General features: G+C 48.3%; 4 protein-coding genes across 7 annotated transcripts in view; 1 reads left to right on the top strand and 3 right to left on the bottom strand.

Moving 5' to 3' along the window:
• ehd3 (EH-domain containing 3) overlaps positions 1-2,565 on the bottom strand; it is a 14,115-nt gene extending 11,550 nt beyond the window's left edge. The window contains exon 1 of the mRNA XM_076165264.1: positions 1,634-2,565. Coding sequence (XP_076021379.1) covers positions 1,634-1,860 — 227 coding nt within the window. The 5' untranslated portion in view covers positions 1,861-2,565. The remainder of the gene's footprint in view (positions 1-1,633) is intronic.
• Positions 2,566-4,174: 1,609 nt separating this feature from the next.
• Positions 4,175-9,903, bottom strand: il20ra (interleukin 20 receptor, alpha). Of its 2 annotated transcripts, XR_012965028.1 has the most exons (8): positions 9,652-9,903; positions 8,602-8,722; positions 8,237-8,442; positions 7,968-8,143; positions 7,592-7,736; positions 6,629-6,765; positions 5,462-6,511; positions 4,175-5,429 (listed from the first exon to the last, which is right to left on the bottom strand). XR_012965028.1 is itself a non-coding variant. In XM_076165263.1 (7 exons), the coding sequence occupies exons 1-7, from the start codon at positions 9,695-9,697 to the stop codon at positions 5,519-5,521; spliced, it is 1,824 nt and encodes a 607-aa protein (XP_076021378.1). In that variant the 5' UTR covers positions 9,698-9,903; the 3' UTR covers positions 4,175-5,518. The 2 variants fall into 2 exon arrangements, 1 of the variants encoding a protein (XP_076021378.1); XM_076165263.1 differs by having other exon boundaries at positions 4,175-6,511.
• Positions 9,904-10,595: 692 nt separating this feature from the next.
• cenpw (centromere protein W) lies at positions 10,596-11,440 on the bottom strand. Of its 2 annotated transcripts, none has more exons than XM_076165268.1 (3): positions 11,245-11,440; positions 11,045-11,158; positions 10,596-10,909 (listed from the first exon to the last, which is right to left on the bottom strand). In XM_076165268.1, the coding sequence occupies exons 1-3, from the start codon at positions 11,329-11,331 to the stop codon at positions 10,886-10,888; spliced, it is 225 nt and encodes a 74-aa protein (XP_076021383.1). In that variant the 5' UTR covers positions 11,332-11,440; the 3' UTR covers positions 10,596-10,885. The 2 variants fall into 2 exon arrangements, with proteins under 2 accessions (XP_076021383.1, XP_076021382.1); XM_076165267.1 differs by having other exon boundaries at positions 10,600-10,912.
• On the top strand, positions 11,093-14,263 carry hddc2 (HD domain containing 2). Of its 2 annotated transcripts, none has more exons than XM_076165266.1 (6): positions 11,093-11,184; positions 12,394-12,515; positions 12,709-12,811; positions 12,905-12,973; positions 13,097-13,235; positions 13,397-14,263. In XM_076165266.1, exons 2-6 carry the CDS (start codon positions 12,457-12,459, stop codon positions 13,525-13,527), a joined length of 501 nt encoding a protein of 166 aa, XP_076021381.1. In that variant the 5' UTR covers positions 11,093-11,184; positions 12,394-12,456; the 3' UTR covers positions 13,528-14,263. The 2 variants fall into 2 exon arrangements, with proteins under 2 accessions (XP_076021381.1, XP_076021380.1); XM_076165265.1 differs by lacking the exon at positions 11,093-11,184 and adding an exon at positions 11,953-12,049 and having other exon boundaries at positions 13,397-14,257.
• The last annotated feature ends 400 nt before the right edge of the window (positions 14,264-14,663 follow it).

Below are 14,663 nucleotides of genomic sequence, written 5' to 3'. Positions count from 1 at the left end.
TTCTCATGTTAGTTGTTTTGATTGAACCCTGCTGTGCTCCGCCGACCTTCACACAGTCAAACGCCCAATTACCACCGAACTCCCAGTTTCTGTCTTCCAGTAAAGGCCCCTTCACGCCTACCTCAGGGACGAGTTACAGGCCAGGGGGCCACACGGTCCCTCAGACCCCCCCCCCCCCCCCCCCAGGAACGCCACTGACCCAGAGTTACTCAGCAGTTTGTACATTCTGCACGGTGCTGTCACAATGTCACAGGGGGGCGTGGGTTAGGGCTGGGGCTGGGGCTGGGGGCATGGGGCTGGGCGGGGCCTGGGGCAGGGCTGAGGGGCGGGGCAGGGGGCTGTTGGCGCTGGAAAATGAGGGAAGGGGACCGAAAGAAGGCGTCGGTGAGAATCTCAGCTGGAAGCAGATAGAGAGGGCAGGGGGGCGTCTGATCTTCCTCCTCCTCCTTACAACAGGAAGTCGCTAACAGCATCCTCTATGTGGCTCTGTGGCTTTCAAAGGCTGGACACACACTTATTACCTGCAAGTGTGTGTGTGTGTGTGTGTGTGTGTGTGTGTGTGTGTGTGCGTGTGTGAGGCGCAAGCCATTAGCAGCTGAAACGCAGTTCAAAGGAGACCCGACGTCCTGCTGCTAATATCTGTGTTTGTCACAAAACACACTCATGCGCACACGCACACGCACACACACACACACACGCACACACACACACCAAAACGCCTCACACACACAGACACCTCACACACACAGAAACACCCAGTTTATCAGATCAGAACTAAACCCCTCAAAATGAGAGAATAACAGCAGAAACAGAAACATGTTGGTTATTTTACTGAAACATCTGTGTGACACGTTTGCTCTACGTCCACTCTGTCAGACGCTCTGTATACAACAAACAAGGCTGCGTCGCCATGGTAACCATTTACAGTTCCCATTAATACTTAATATTATATTTATTTCTTCCAAAATTCCATGACATTGACTCTGAACGTGTGTGTGTGTGTGTGTGTGTGTGTGTGTGTGTGTGTGTGTGTGTGTGTGTGTGTGTGTGTGTGTGTGTGTGTGTGCAGTTGAAGCTATTCACAGATTTCAATCAAACTTTGTGGAGTTATGCCGACAAGCAAATACGTGATAGCGTTTGTTGTGAGTTTGGTTGTAATCCTGGAGTCTTCATCTCCTTGGTTACCTGATGAAGATGATGTCGCTCACATGTTTCAGTTTTACTCCTGTTTGTGTTTCATTCCTCCACCAAGCATGATATCAAGACCCTCACTTGTTTCTCTGTAACACATCTCATAGGTGCGGCCTCAACTGTCACATGTCTTATCAACGCCAAGCAGACTGAGTCTCACTGCTGAGGCTGAACCTCACTGCTGAGGCTGACGCTCACTGCTGAGGCTGAATTACACTGCTGAGGCTGAACCCCACTGCTGAGGCTGAATCACACTGCTGAGGCTGAATCACACTGCTGAGGCTGAGTCTCACTGCTGAGGCTGAATCTTGCTGCTGAGGCTAACAGGGGGATAAGGTGTGTTTGGGTGTGTCAATGCCTCGTGTATGTGTGTGTGTGTGTGTGTGTGTGTGTGTGTGTGTGTGTGTGTGTGTGTGTGTGTGTGTGTGCGAGGCTCTCTCACCGGATGAAGCTGGTCTTCCCAGTGGAGTACTGGCCCACCAGTAAGACCATGGGGTTGTTGTCAAAGTCTGCATCCTCCAGGGCCGGAGAGTGGAACTCATGGAACTTGTAGCTCTCCTCCAGAGGCAGGAGTTTGGTCTTGTAGAGCTTCTTCAGTCCTTCGCTGACCGTCTGAAAGACTTCTGGCTCCTTCTTCCTCCTGTCGTCGGTCCCAAGCCAGCTGAACATGGCTGCTGAGTCTGACGGGAGAAGAACTTCCCTCCAATAAGTGCGATTTGGTCAGAAACGCAGTTTGCTGTGAGCAGCTTGGTCAGATGTTCGGTCTTCTATTGATTAACTTGACTGAAAACAATATCAAAAATGAGAGGATGGATGTTTAAATGTCCAGATGTGTGAGTAATATCAGGCAGGAAGCACACACACACATCTGTCCTGACACACTGAGGGTGTTGGTTGATGCTGAGCTTTGGCCTGCTGATGAATGTCCAATAAATCTACAAATAAATGCTGATTTCCTCTTATTGATCAGAACTCAAACAGAAGCTAAACAGTCTCATTGTTCAGTCGGTCGATCCTCTCGCTGCCGCTAAAGGCTCCTGGGCCAAAAACACAAAGAATTCAATGAGTCGATCAGGTTTACAAATCGATTTCAGAGCCTAAATCGTTCCGCTCGCACTCGGCACCGTTACCGTTATTCAACCGGAATGTGTCCAGCAGCGCGCGGAGGAATCCAACCGACGATGCACCGCGCGGCTGTCGGGGCGAAACCCGCCGCACTGCTCATCTGCTCCGGCACGATAGAGTTCAAACCGCCGCAGAGCTCCTCAGTCCAGGATCCGCACACCGACAAGAAGCGAGGAGCGGCGAGCAGCAGCGGCAGCGGGGAGCAGCACGGGAGTGACGCGCTGAATGCAGCAGCTGATCGCCTGCGGATCCATTTAAACGCCGAGGCGAAGAAACCCGAACCCGCCGGAAGTGCCCAACTGGGGGCAGCCCAACCCTCCGCGGGCCCGCCCGAAGATGGGGGCTGAAGCCGGCCAGGGAGGCGCCATGTTGGATGAGGAGAGACGGAGGACCAGGGGGGTGAACCACAGTGCGCCCCCCAGTGGCTCTACTGGGAAAAGCTCATTACCGCCGCCGCCAAGGCTCGAGTTTGACCCTGAGTGTGTCAGGTGAATGTTTCATGATCCTCTGTGGTGTGGGGGGGGGGGGGGGGCCAGAGACCACAGGGACCAGAGACCAGAGGGAACAGTACCAGAGGGAACAGGGACCAGAGAGACCAGTGACGAGGGGCCAGGGACCAGAGTCAGATTATGGCAGGACTGGATTTGTGAAACTTTATTCTGTTGTTCTGTGTTGTGAGAAGGGAAAATTATGAATTGTATAATGTCAGAATTACATTGAATCACATAAAACATGATGGAGGATCACAAATAGTGAGTATGTGTATATGTTGTATATACTTTATTGTATATGTTTAAGTGTATGTATATTATATATGTTGTATATAGTATGAGTCTGTTTCCACTGGACTGTTCTGACTCTCCAGCATCAGAGCGGGTCAGGCGGTGCTGTTGGCCCGGGTCTCGCAGCCCCCGGTGTGGGGCTCCGTACTCTGGAGTCTGGACACACTGCGCACTGCCACAGCAGCGCCACCAACCACACGATGGCGTTCTTCAGCGTTTCCAGCAGTGACGGAGGCGGCACGGTCAGGAACGCCTTCAAGGCTTTCACCACCGCCGCGTCGAAACGAGGATGTTTAAGGTCCATGGCGGCGAACATCTCCTCCGCGCAGCTGAAGTCCCGGCGCAGGCTCCTCAGGACCGCCTGGTAGTACTCCCCGAGCCGGCACACGTCCAGGCGGACCACGATCTCACTGCCGCCCAGCGCCGCGATGGTCTCATCCGCCAGACGCGTGATGGTCTCACAGAAGTCAGTCAGGGTCGTGATCCTGTTGGGACTCGAGTCCGTGATCGTGATCACCACACGCATCAGCAGCATCGTCAGGAAGTCGTGCAGGGTCTCAACCGACAGCTGGTCGGAGCCCGGCGACTCTTCAGAGGCGGAGCTGCACTGTGACGGGTCGAGTCCCGCCGGCAGTGGAGGAGCCCGAGGAGCGGCCATGACCGCGGAGCTCCGGCCCGGTGCGCGGCCCTAGTGCTTCTATAGCCGCGCTGTGTGTGAGCGGTACCGGAGCCATTGCGTCATTCTCCTGCTCTAATGGGCGAGAGGATCTACCGGCACCGGCGGACACACACGTTATACATGTCACACTGGTCATACACGTCATACATGTTTAAGTTCATTGCGTCATTTCATCGCCCGCATAACAAAACAATAAATGCATTAAACCGACTCAGGACGGGAATTCATCATCCCGTTAACAAATCTGAACCCTAACGTGACCTTTAATGACCCCGTACAGTCTGCTGGTACTGACCACAGGATGGCGCTATCACTCTTTATAAGGCTTAACAGGAATCAAAGGTCAACATGAACAAGCGCAGTGAACATTCAAGAGAAGAAGAGGAAGAAGATGAAGTACAAACACATTTACCTTTATTTCTAAATACGTGAAAAAACATTTGTAATAAATCTGTTTTAGCAACATACAAATCCATGAACACAACACATTTTCACATTTCCCAGAGTAAAACCAGCTTAGATGAAGTGATCAGCTTCAGGTAAAGAGTCACACACACTCACACACCGTCACACACACACACACACACACACACCAGCTTCTCTGTGTTTCTTTCCCTGGAGGCCTGTGGGTGTGGAGCATTAGTTTATAGAATATGACATCTGAGCCTGAGTGTGTGCAGCATCCAAAAGGATGCTGGGTGCGGCGGTGGCTCAGTCCATAGGGGATTCAGCTTGGGAACCGGAGGGTTGCCGGTTCGAGTCCCGTATGGACCAAGAAAGTGGACTGACAGCTGGAGAGTTGCCAGTTTGCCTCCAGGGCACTGCCGAGGTGCCCTTGAGCAAGGCACCGAACCCCTAACACTGCTCCAGGGGTGCCGTATAATGGCTGCCCTGCACCCCCCTCTGTGATGCATGTGTTTGTGTGTGTGTGATATGAGGGGGTGCAAGATAAATTTCTGTGAATTGCATGCAAAATGACGATTTATAAAGTATCTTAAAATCTTAAAAGCAGAAGCTACATGATAACAAAAGTAAAAATCTGTCTTTAAACACTGGAAAGTAAAAACGAGCCACAGAGGGCGATTTGACATTTAGTGACACAGAAATCAAAACAACACAGAAAAATGTCTTCAAATAACCCGAGCAGCTTCGAGGAACAGCTCAGATGACAGGAGGATGATCTGGTGAATCACAGACACACACACACACAGATCAGGCAGCTCCATCATGGAGGCCTCATCCAGGTTAATGAGGGTCAAAGTACAGTACTGTGTTAGAGAGCTTCATTTCTCTGATCAGGGCCCTTAGAAGTGCTTTGGCTTAAAACAGAACAGAACAGCTGCTGGCCACAATAAGTGCAACTAAACCAGCTACAGACCCACAACTTACACACAAATACACAACTAACTACTTCTGCTAGGAAACACACACATCAAGTAAACACGTCTCATCTAATCTGCTCTAATGCCTCACCATCACAGAGTCAAAGCCTTCAAATGGCCAGAAAACAAAGCTAAACAATCAAACCACCTGTGTTTTGATGATGTCATGTCTGATGCGGCAGTCAAGATGTCAGTACGCAGGTAAATCACTCTTCTAACGGGTCAAAGTTCACGTATGTGTGATCATCACGTCATGTAAACAACACAAACCTTCACAGAGACAGACAGACAGACAGACAGACAGACAGACAGACAGACAGACAGACAGAGAGAGAGAGAGAGAGAGAGAGAGACAGGATCTACTCCTCCATGGGGATCACCAGGCTCCATTTCTCCAGAGGGTCGTCGTCTCCCCACGGCGCTCCGTCGCCTCTCTTCTTGGCTCTCCGCAGCTCCACCTCTTCCTCAGACGACTGCCTCACGAACACGTCCTCCAACCTCAACTCGCCGTTTGTCTCCTCCTCCTCCTCCTCCTCCCCGCCTGCTCCCGTCCCACTCTCTCTTCGTGTGTACCCCATCACCTCTGATAACGCCAGTCTCCTGGTCATCGGATCCAATTTGACACAGACGGCTCCACCCTTCTCCTCCTCTTCCTCCTCCTCTTCCTCCTCTTCCTCCATCGCCTCAGCTGGAGCGAAGCTGAGGAAGGCGTAGTCATCTGGAAGGAAGTCTGACTGCTCCTCAAAGTGCTGCCCGGCGTAAGCTGAGAGAAGGGCCCTCATCTCCTCCTCCCCTCCCTCCTCTCTTCCCTTCATCTCTCCCTCTCTCCTCCCTGACCTCGCTCCCTCCGGCTCTTCCTCCGGAGCTCTGGAGGAAGCTGGATCTACCTGTGACTCGGCCTGAACCTGGACCTGGACCGGCGTGGTCATCTCTGCGTGGGCGAGTGTCTGATTGCGTGTCATCATGTGTGTTTGTGTGCTGGTGTGCGTGACCTTTGCCCTCTGCGCATGGTAGGAGCTCCCATCCCAACGATTCCCATCTTCCTCTCCGTCGTCCCTCCCCTCTCTGTCTTCTTCGTCTTGTCCTGCGTGGAACTCAGGAGCCGCTCCCACAAACCCGTAGTCTACAGGGAAATCCTCCCCGGGTCCCTCGGCCTCCCAGGCTCCCCGGGGCCTGTGGGGGGCGTATGAGGGAGGAGGCAGAGGGAAGTGGAGCTTCTGGTGCTGCTGGAGGCTCACAGGCTCCGCCCTGCTGCTGCTGGGGAGAGGCTGGGGATGGTTTTTGATGACAGTGATGAAGATGGCGTTCTGAGGAGGGAAGACCATGGGGGGCGGGTGGAAGTGAGACAGCTCCTGAAAAGTCCGTTAGACATCAGTAAGACACGACAATCACAACTGGAAAAGCTTGTAAACTGTGCAGAACGGTCACAGCGGTGTGTGTGTGTGTGTGTGTGTGTGTGTGTGTCTCACCAGTGTGCGTGGACTCTTGTGTCCTGTCCCTCTCAGGTAGTGACAGAGCAGGTAACTGACCACCATCACCACACAGAAGCACGCCGACACAACAATGATACCCACAACCACCCTCTGTAGCTGACCGATCACAGGGTCTGCAGGTAGAGCAGGGGAGGAGACACACACACACACACACACACACACACACACACACACACACACACACACACACACACACACACACACACACACACACACACACACACACACACACACACACACACACACACACACACACACACACACAGACACACACACACACACACGGTTATAGCCACCAAGGTTTCTTAGCGATGATGAAAATAAAAAGTGTTAAACTAAAAGCTAAACACTCCAAATGTTACTGAAAGAAAATAAAAATGCGTCGGAGCATAAATCTGTTGACTTGTTCTGCGTTTCTGTTTCTATTTTCGTCTTTATGGCCCTGCTGTCCAAACAGGCTAATCTATGGAACATGTGACTAATGACACAGAGGGTCAACACGAGACACGGGACCAGCAGACAGCTGCCTGGATCAGACTGGGCTCCTATCAGAGGTTACACACACTCCTGTCCTGCTTATTCAAAATTTAAAAGTCTAACAGTTCACTTAGCGCCTCAAACTAAACTAATAAGACTATGAGCTAAGCGGCACTTTGGTAGCCGTGTGAGCTTTTGTGTCTTTTGTTGTGATTGTAGTTTCTTTTGTCTTCGTTAACAAAACAAACTAAGACAAGAGATCAAATTAAAGTTCCCACATGCTCAAATGCGTTTCAGGTTTGGTCGCATTCCAGACCACACACACACACACACACACACACACACACACACACACACACACACACACACACACACACACACACACACACACACACACACACACACACACACACACACACACACACACACACACACACACACACACACACACACACACAGTACCTGGAGGCGTGGTGATGCAGTGCAACTCTGAGGGTTGACAGCGCACCGGCATGGAGAGGAATCTGGTCCTGGCAGAGAAGCAGTACTCTGTGTCGAAATCCATCAAGCGATACTCATAACTACTGGAGGACAGTGGGAAATGCCGCTGCGCACACACACACACACACAGACACACAGACATACACACACACAGACATACACACACACAGGACACACACAGGACAGAGAGAAGACAGATCAGGGACCAGACAGGTTTAATGGTCTGGAAATGTTCTAATTCACTGTTAACTGTTTGGGTTCACTTGATTTAACTCCCTGTCAGCTCCAAGGGGGCGGGGCAGGTCGGGTCTAGGTCTAACCCTCTGGCTCTACTCACTGTCTGGTTGCGGCGGGTATTGTAGACGGACAGGTTGTAGGTCATCTGGGGGTAAAGCGCTCTCATGGAGACCTCTGAGCTCAGGTTGTCAGGCTGATATCTCATCGGCCCCTCCAGAGTGATGACGGTGCTGCTCTCCTCCATCACCGTGGAAACCAACGGAGGGCCGAAGCTCGCTGTAAGGATGGAGAACGCACTTGTGTGTTTCTGTTCACAGTAAGCAGGATCATGTGTGTGTACAATATGGAGAGAATGTCAGCGTCACTCACTGTCAGACTTGGGGTCAAACCTGTGGGTCATGGCCCACTTGGAGGACGTCCTCCTGCCCACCGCTCGCACCCTGCCGTAGTATCCATGCTCCAGGTCCCAGGTCTCCTTGGTCAGATCGCACCAGCTCCGGGCCACGTCGGTACACGCTGACACACTCCTCCAGAGGCCCTTCTTCCCCACGCTCCCCTCCGCTTGGTCCCCATAGCTACAACACAGAAGGTCTCAGTCAGTCACTCTCTGGTTTCTGTTCTGTTGCCAGCGGTGATCCTGTGGGACTTTCCAGGGAAACATGCCGAAGACCAACTGGTTTGACTTCTGACTGTGTTGTTGCTGTTGCTGTTGCTGTGGAGTGTGAGTTACTTACATGGCGTACTGCACAGTGAAGTGTGTGTTAGCCGGCGTGTCGCTGCCAGGACGCCACTGCAGTACATTTTCCAGATTAATAGAGGAGAAGACGACGTCCACGGGGCTGGAAGGAGACGAGGCTGGAGGGGAAGAGGGAGAGGGAGAGAGAAAGATGGAATGTTTGATTATTTTGCAGCAGTATTTTCTCTTTCTTTTTGTTTTGGTCTGTGAGTTTCTTCGCCAAGTTCAAACCAGCTGACATCAGACATTCTCCTATTTCTTTGAGGGACAAACTTATTTTCCGAAACACACACACACAGAGAGTCTTACAGCCGTGACATCACACCTCCACATGTTAGCCCAGATACTCAAGAGCTCAGTTTGAACCTGAATGTGGCCTAAACCCTACTCGCTGCCCTGAGGGAACAACTGCTCTGTACTTTCTCTCATGTCTTTCTCTCACAGCACCTTTAGACTTTGAGTTGAGAGTGTCTACGCCATAAAGACTTCCTGGATGTATACAGGGGTTTTATTTCTGTCCGTCTCTTTTCCTGGCAGACCGTTTCCTCGTTTCTCTCTCTGCTGGTGACACCGTGCCCGCTCACATTCCGGTCTCGTTCTTTATCTGAGCTCCTGCAGCAGTTTCATGTGTTTTTCTGAGACCAGATACTTCCTCAAACCAAAGATTCCAATTCAGATAACGATACACAAACAAATACAGCACATTATACGTTTTGACACTGTTTTCATCAGGTTCAAGTTACAGAAAACATAGTAAACTTGTTATAGAGGCACTGTGACTCATTCTTCTGGCTTATGTTGAACTTGAACTTGAACTTTTTTGTGACTCACTTGCTTAATAGCGCCACAGTCTCACACACGTTCATGCTTTGAGTACTTTAAGGTCCAATGGAAACACGCACAGCTTCAATAGAATGAATGTTTGTCAAAACCACAACGCCTGATTAGATTTAATTAATGTAATCGCGTGGTGATAGAAGAGTGTGTAGTCATAGTAACAGTGATTGTGAGTAAAAGCTTGAACGGTGTGAATGTGGCGGCTGCTCACCTGTGCACTGAGCTCTGATGAAGAGAAAAACTATGATTCTCCACATGTCTCATAGTTTCAGCGCAAATATCAAAGACATCGGGATCTCCTCGCTCTCCAGGCGCTTCTGCTCCACCTGCCCGCCGCTCATCCACACCGCGGCGCGAGATCAGCCTCAGAAAACAAACTAACACTGACAGGCGGCTGGACGTCTCGTTTACGGAAGGACGGAGAAGAAGTCCAATCGATCTGATTGCGAAGCAGCAGGCGTAAATGATTAATCTGAGGTGATGACGTCAGGGCCTCGGTGAGGAATCTCAACTCACCTGTTCGTGCACATGCCTCAGCTGAGCGTGCGCGCGCATGTACGTTGGCGCGCTCGACCTGGAAACTGATAACAATGTATGAGAAACCAGAGATAGAGACTCACAGCTGAAAGAAATTGAATTCAATAATAAGAATAAGAAATGTAAATTACGGTGTTCATGTTGACGATTTTTTGTTACGTTGAGTTACATTCGTGAGTTTAAACTGTCAGACACCGAGACTCTCCTGCAGGCAGTAATGTGCTGTGTATGTGTGTATGTGTGTGTGTGTTTGTTCTTGGGTTTCACTTTGTGCCACTTTACACCAGTGAGAACAATAATAGCGTTCACAAGACCACAGCGAAGAACCGGGAACCCTGCTGACACCTGGCGGACACCTGGAGTCATGACATGCTAAAGCTTGGATCTGGATCTGAAAGTCTTAGAAATAAAGAACAGAATAACGATAAGACTGAAATTTGAAATGCAAAGCGACTTGAGATATTCAACACAAATACTAATCGTTTCATTAAACGTAATTAAAACATTGGAAAGCATTGTTGGAAACATTTGAAATGATAGAAGCATTATTCATGTTTTTATCCAATGTGTCAGCAAAATCTTCAATGGTGGAAAAATGGAAGAGGGGGATTTCACATCATTGAATCTTTATATCTTTATTTTGGTACTAATTCCACTTTGAGACCATAAAAAGTTTTAAAATGAAAAATGTACATAAGAATAAAGATGCAAACATGACATAAAAGATCACAGTGAGATCAGTTATAAATTAATACAAGAACAGCAAAGCAGGCGGCATGGAAACAGATAAAACAGATTCAAGGGATTCACCTACGCAACACACAGAATAAAAACAAACATCAGGAGAAATTCTACATAACATAAGAAGGAATAATATCAATAAAACAAACGATGATCAGCGTTTCTGCTCAGCCTCTCGCTTTTTTCAGAACCTTCTGGAAGCAGAAATGTGGAAAACATCAGACTGCAGCTCAAAGTGTGACGTCACATGTTTCCAATCCAGAGCGGTATGGCTACAAACACACACACACACACATACACACACATATGGAGGCAGATGACCTCACCTTAGCCACGGCGCAGACGTGCTGAGCTCGGATGGTGGCTGATTTGTCCTCGCAGGCTTTGGCCCTCGATTCTTCTGCCAACTGGTTCAGAAACAGCAGCATGACCATCTCGGCCTGGAAGGAGGGACAGAGAGCAGCGGGTTAGCAAACAAGCTACAACAGCTACAGCAGGCTACAGGCGCCGATTGCTCGCTACGTACCATCGCTTCTGACGCGGGGCGCACATTGACGTTACTCTTCGTTTTCGTTTTAATGGTACTTTTCAGTTTGGGCGCCTTGTTCAGCATTTTATCCTAATAGTCAAACTGACGCTGGTCCAAAGTTTGTTTACGTTTTTCAATCTCCCGCTTGTCGGACTTCCGCCCCAGTCACTTCTTCTTTGGTTTTCTACGGTTCGCGCGGTCGTTAGTTGTGTTGCTGCCACCTACTGGTTTAATTGATAAACGGTAAGGTTTTAGCAACTAAATGAAGAATTTCCAGTAATTTGTCTTCCAGTTTAAACATGGCGTGTGATTAGACAATTTAGACTTGATGACATTTTGTTTGAAAGATTGTAAACAAATAAAGGCGACAGTCTGCATCTACGTTATTATAATATGTAAACCACAAAATCATATTTCCAAATTTGACAGTGAACGTGACAGATGTTTCCGGAATATATAACTAAGCGTAAAATGGCAAAACAAATGACTTCCGGTAGCGACGTTTTTACTACAGAAAGAGAGTTTGTATTGTCAAAGTTTGTTTATGTTTGATACTGATGCTGTTTGGAGAGCCGACAATAACGGACTCGTGTGTGCTGCCATCTAGCGACACTGTCACGCTACTACAATGACTCAGCTTCATGACAATTATGGCTTGTTGGGGTTTCATATTTGTCCACTAGGGGCAGCAATGCGCCTATAGCCTGCTGGTAGCATTGGCAGTAGAAGAAGAAAAGCCAGCATGGCGAACACAGCCGGGACCAATATGCTGCAATTTATGAAACTTATCGGGCAACTCAAAGTAAGACTTCTGTCCAAACTTTGGCTTCTGCTTTCGCGATTTGATCTCTGTAGGGACAAAACAACAAATACAGCTCAACAAAGCTTTTAACTGACACGTTTGATGTTTCTTAGAAATAAATGAGTTAGCTTCTTGATTCATATTATTTAAAGGTCTCTCCAGAGTCACAGTCCCACACACACACACACACACACACACACACACACACACACACACACACACATATATACAGTCACACAGCAGCGCGAGTCGTGAAGTCGTTTGAATGAATGTTGTATGAGACTAAATAATATTTGGGGGTTTTTTTTCTCTCTCTCTCTCTCTCCCTCTCTCTCCTCCTGCAGCGAGTCCCGAGGACCGGCTGGGTTTACAGAAAGGTGGAGCATCCAGAGAGCGTATCAGACCACATGTACCGCATGGCGATGATGTCACTGACCATCACTGACCCCACAGTGGACAAAGAAAGGTGGCTCTTTCAGAACAGAACCCAGAATCATTTCAGTCGTCCAACAGTGAAGTTTATTCATGTGGCCCATGAAGTATTCAAGCATAAATGCATCAAAACATGAAGATAACTTTCTAACTAAATGTTGGTCTGAGCAGGTTTAAAGAGACACGAGTCTTCTCTCCAATGTCTCTAATGTCTCTGATGTCTCCAGGTGTATAAAGATGGCGCTGGTTCACGACATGGCAGAGTGCATTGTGGGAGATATCGCGCCATCAGACAACGTCAGCAAAGAAGAGAAACACAGAAGAGAAGAGGCAAGAGACCAGCAGCCACACGATGTCGTCAAGGCTGAAGGAGATATTAACCTCCTCTCCTCTCCTCTCTCCTCTCCCTTCCCCTCCCCTCAGGAGGCGATGAAGCATCTGACTGGTCCTCTTCCTCCTTCCCTCAGCCAGGAGCTTTATGGACTGTGGGAGGTGAAGTTTGCTCGTGTTTACTGACTTAAACTTTTGTCTGATGTCACATTTGTGTTTATTGTTAAACCGGTTCTTTCGTGTTTTTAATCAGTTTAAGTTTAATTCAATTTGTGAAATGTTTAGGAGTATGAGAGCCAGAGCAGCGCAGAGGCTCGTCTGGTGAAGGAGTTTGACCTGCTGGAGATGATCCTGCAGGCTCACGAGTACGAAGAGCTGGAGGGGAAACCTGGAAGACTGCAGGAGTTCTTTGATTCCACCAATGGTGAGGCAAAGTTTGTGACATTTGAGTTAAAATTGCATTTAAGTTTGCAAACAATTTAGGAACAAAATCCAGATTGTGGTAAACCCCCACCCCACCTGGGGTCCAGGGGGGAACAGAGCTGTGATAGTTGATCAGTCAGCATTGTTGTCTCTTGCCATCAGGTCGTTTCCATCACCCGGACGTGCTGCAGCTCGTCGGCTCTCTGTATGAGGAGAGGAGACGCCACATAGCCCAGGCAGAGGAAACAAAGCAGACCCCCAGTGCTGAATGTGCAGATCCAGACACCTGCTGACCGCAAGACCCCCACCCCCATCTGACACTTTAGAGGGACCCATAGAACCAGATCCAGTCCTGACTTCTACCAAACTCAGAAACAAAAGCAGAATCATAAAACACTCAAACCAAGGTGCAGCTCAATAAATTAGAATATTGTTGCAAAGTTCATTTATTTCAGTAATTCAATACAAAAAGGTAAACTCATATATTATAGATTCATTACACACAAAGTGGAATGTTTCAAGCCTTTATTTGTTTTAATTTAGATGATTATGGCTTAAAAGCTCATGAAAACCCCAAACTCAGTATCTCAGAAAATTAGAATATAGTGGAAAAAGTTTAGTATAAGCCTCAGGGTGTCTCACTCTAATCAGCTCATTAACTCAAATCACCTGCTGAGGTCTCCTGAGCCTTTAAATTGTCTCTCAGTCTGGTTCAGTAGGCGACACAATCACGAGGAAGACGACCATATTCTAATTTAATGAGCTGCACCTGTATGTATATATATCTATATACTGTATATAACTATCATCTTTCCTCAGGGATAAAACCCAGCTGCTTTCAAACATTAGTACATTGTGTGGGATTTTAAATAAATGTATGTATTTTGTTTGTATAGATAAAACAATATTGTACATGAATAAAACAATGAATGCAACACAAAGCCTCTTTATTCCAGAGAATGCATTGTAAATAAATCCAGTTAATAGTTTTATATTGCGTTAGGATTAAGGTTGGGGTTAGTGCTAACGTTTGGGAACCGCTGATTTAAAGTATAAATACTGTATGTACATATTAAAGAGTGCTGAGCTCAAAGTGACCTGTACATGTGTGACTCTCTGTGGTTTTACAATATGTCCAGCAGATGGCGCCAAATAGCTAGCAAACGCTCTTTGGTGAAGAAAGTCAAGCGAGAACTGCAGGAACAACTTTGTATCTTTTGTATCAACATCCACTAGATGTCGTTTGTGTGCCCACTGTGACGTCACTAAGCCTCGGTGTTGGAAGACGTGCGTTTATGGTGCACAGCTGCCGTTTAGCTGCAGAAATGTCAAACTGCACGAGTCTGTAAACATCACAGCTTACATTTCTATTTATATACATTAAGATAATAAAGACGATGATGTCACTCGAAGATGCTGCAGGTGTTTT

This window comes from Genypterus blacodes, unplaced genomic scaffold (genome assembly GCF_046128005.1).
Source record: "Genypterus blacodes isolate CSIRO-AG114 ecotype Tasmania unplaced genomic scaffold, CSIRO-AGI_Gbla_v1 ptg000143l_1, whole genome shotgun sequence".
In the NCBI taxonomy this organism is placed as follows: Eukaryota; Metazoa; Chordata; class Actinopteri; order Ophidiiformes; family Ophidiidae; genus Genypterus; species Genypterus blacodes.
This window is presented reverse-complemented; position numbering and strand designations above follow the sequence as displayed.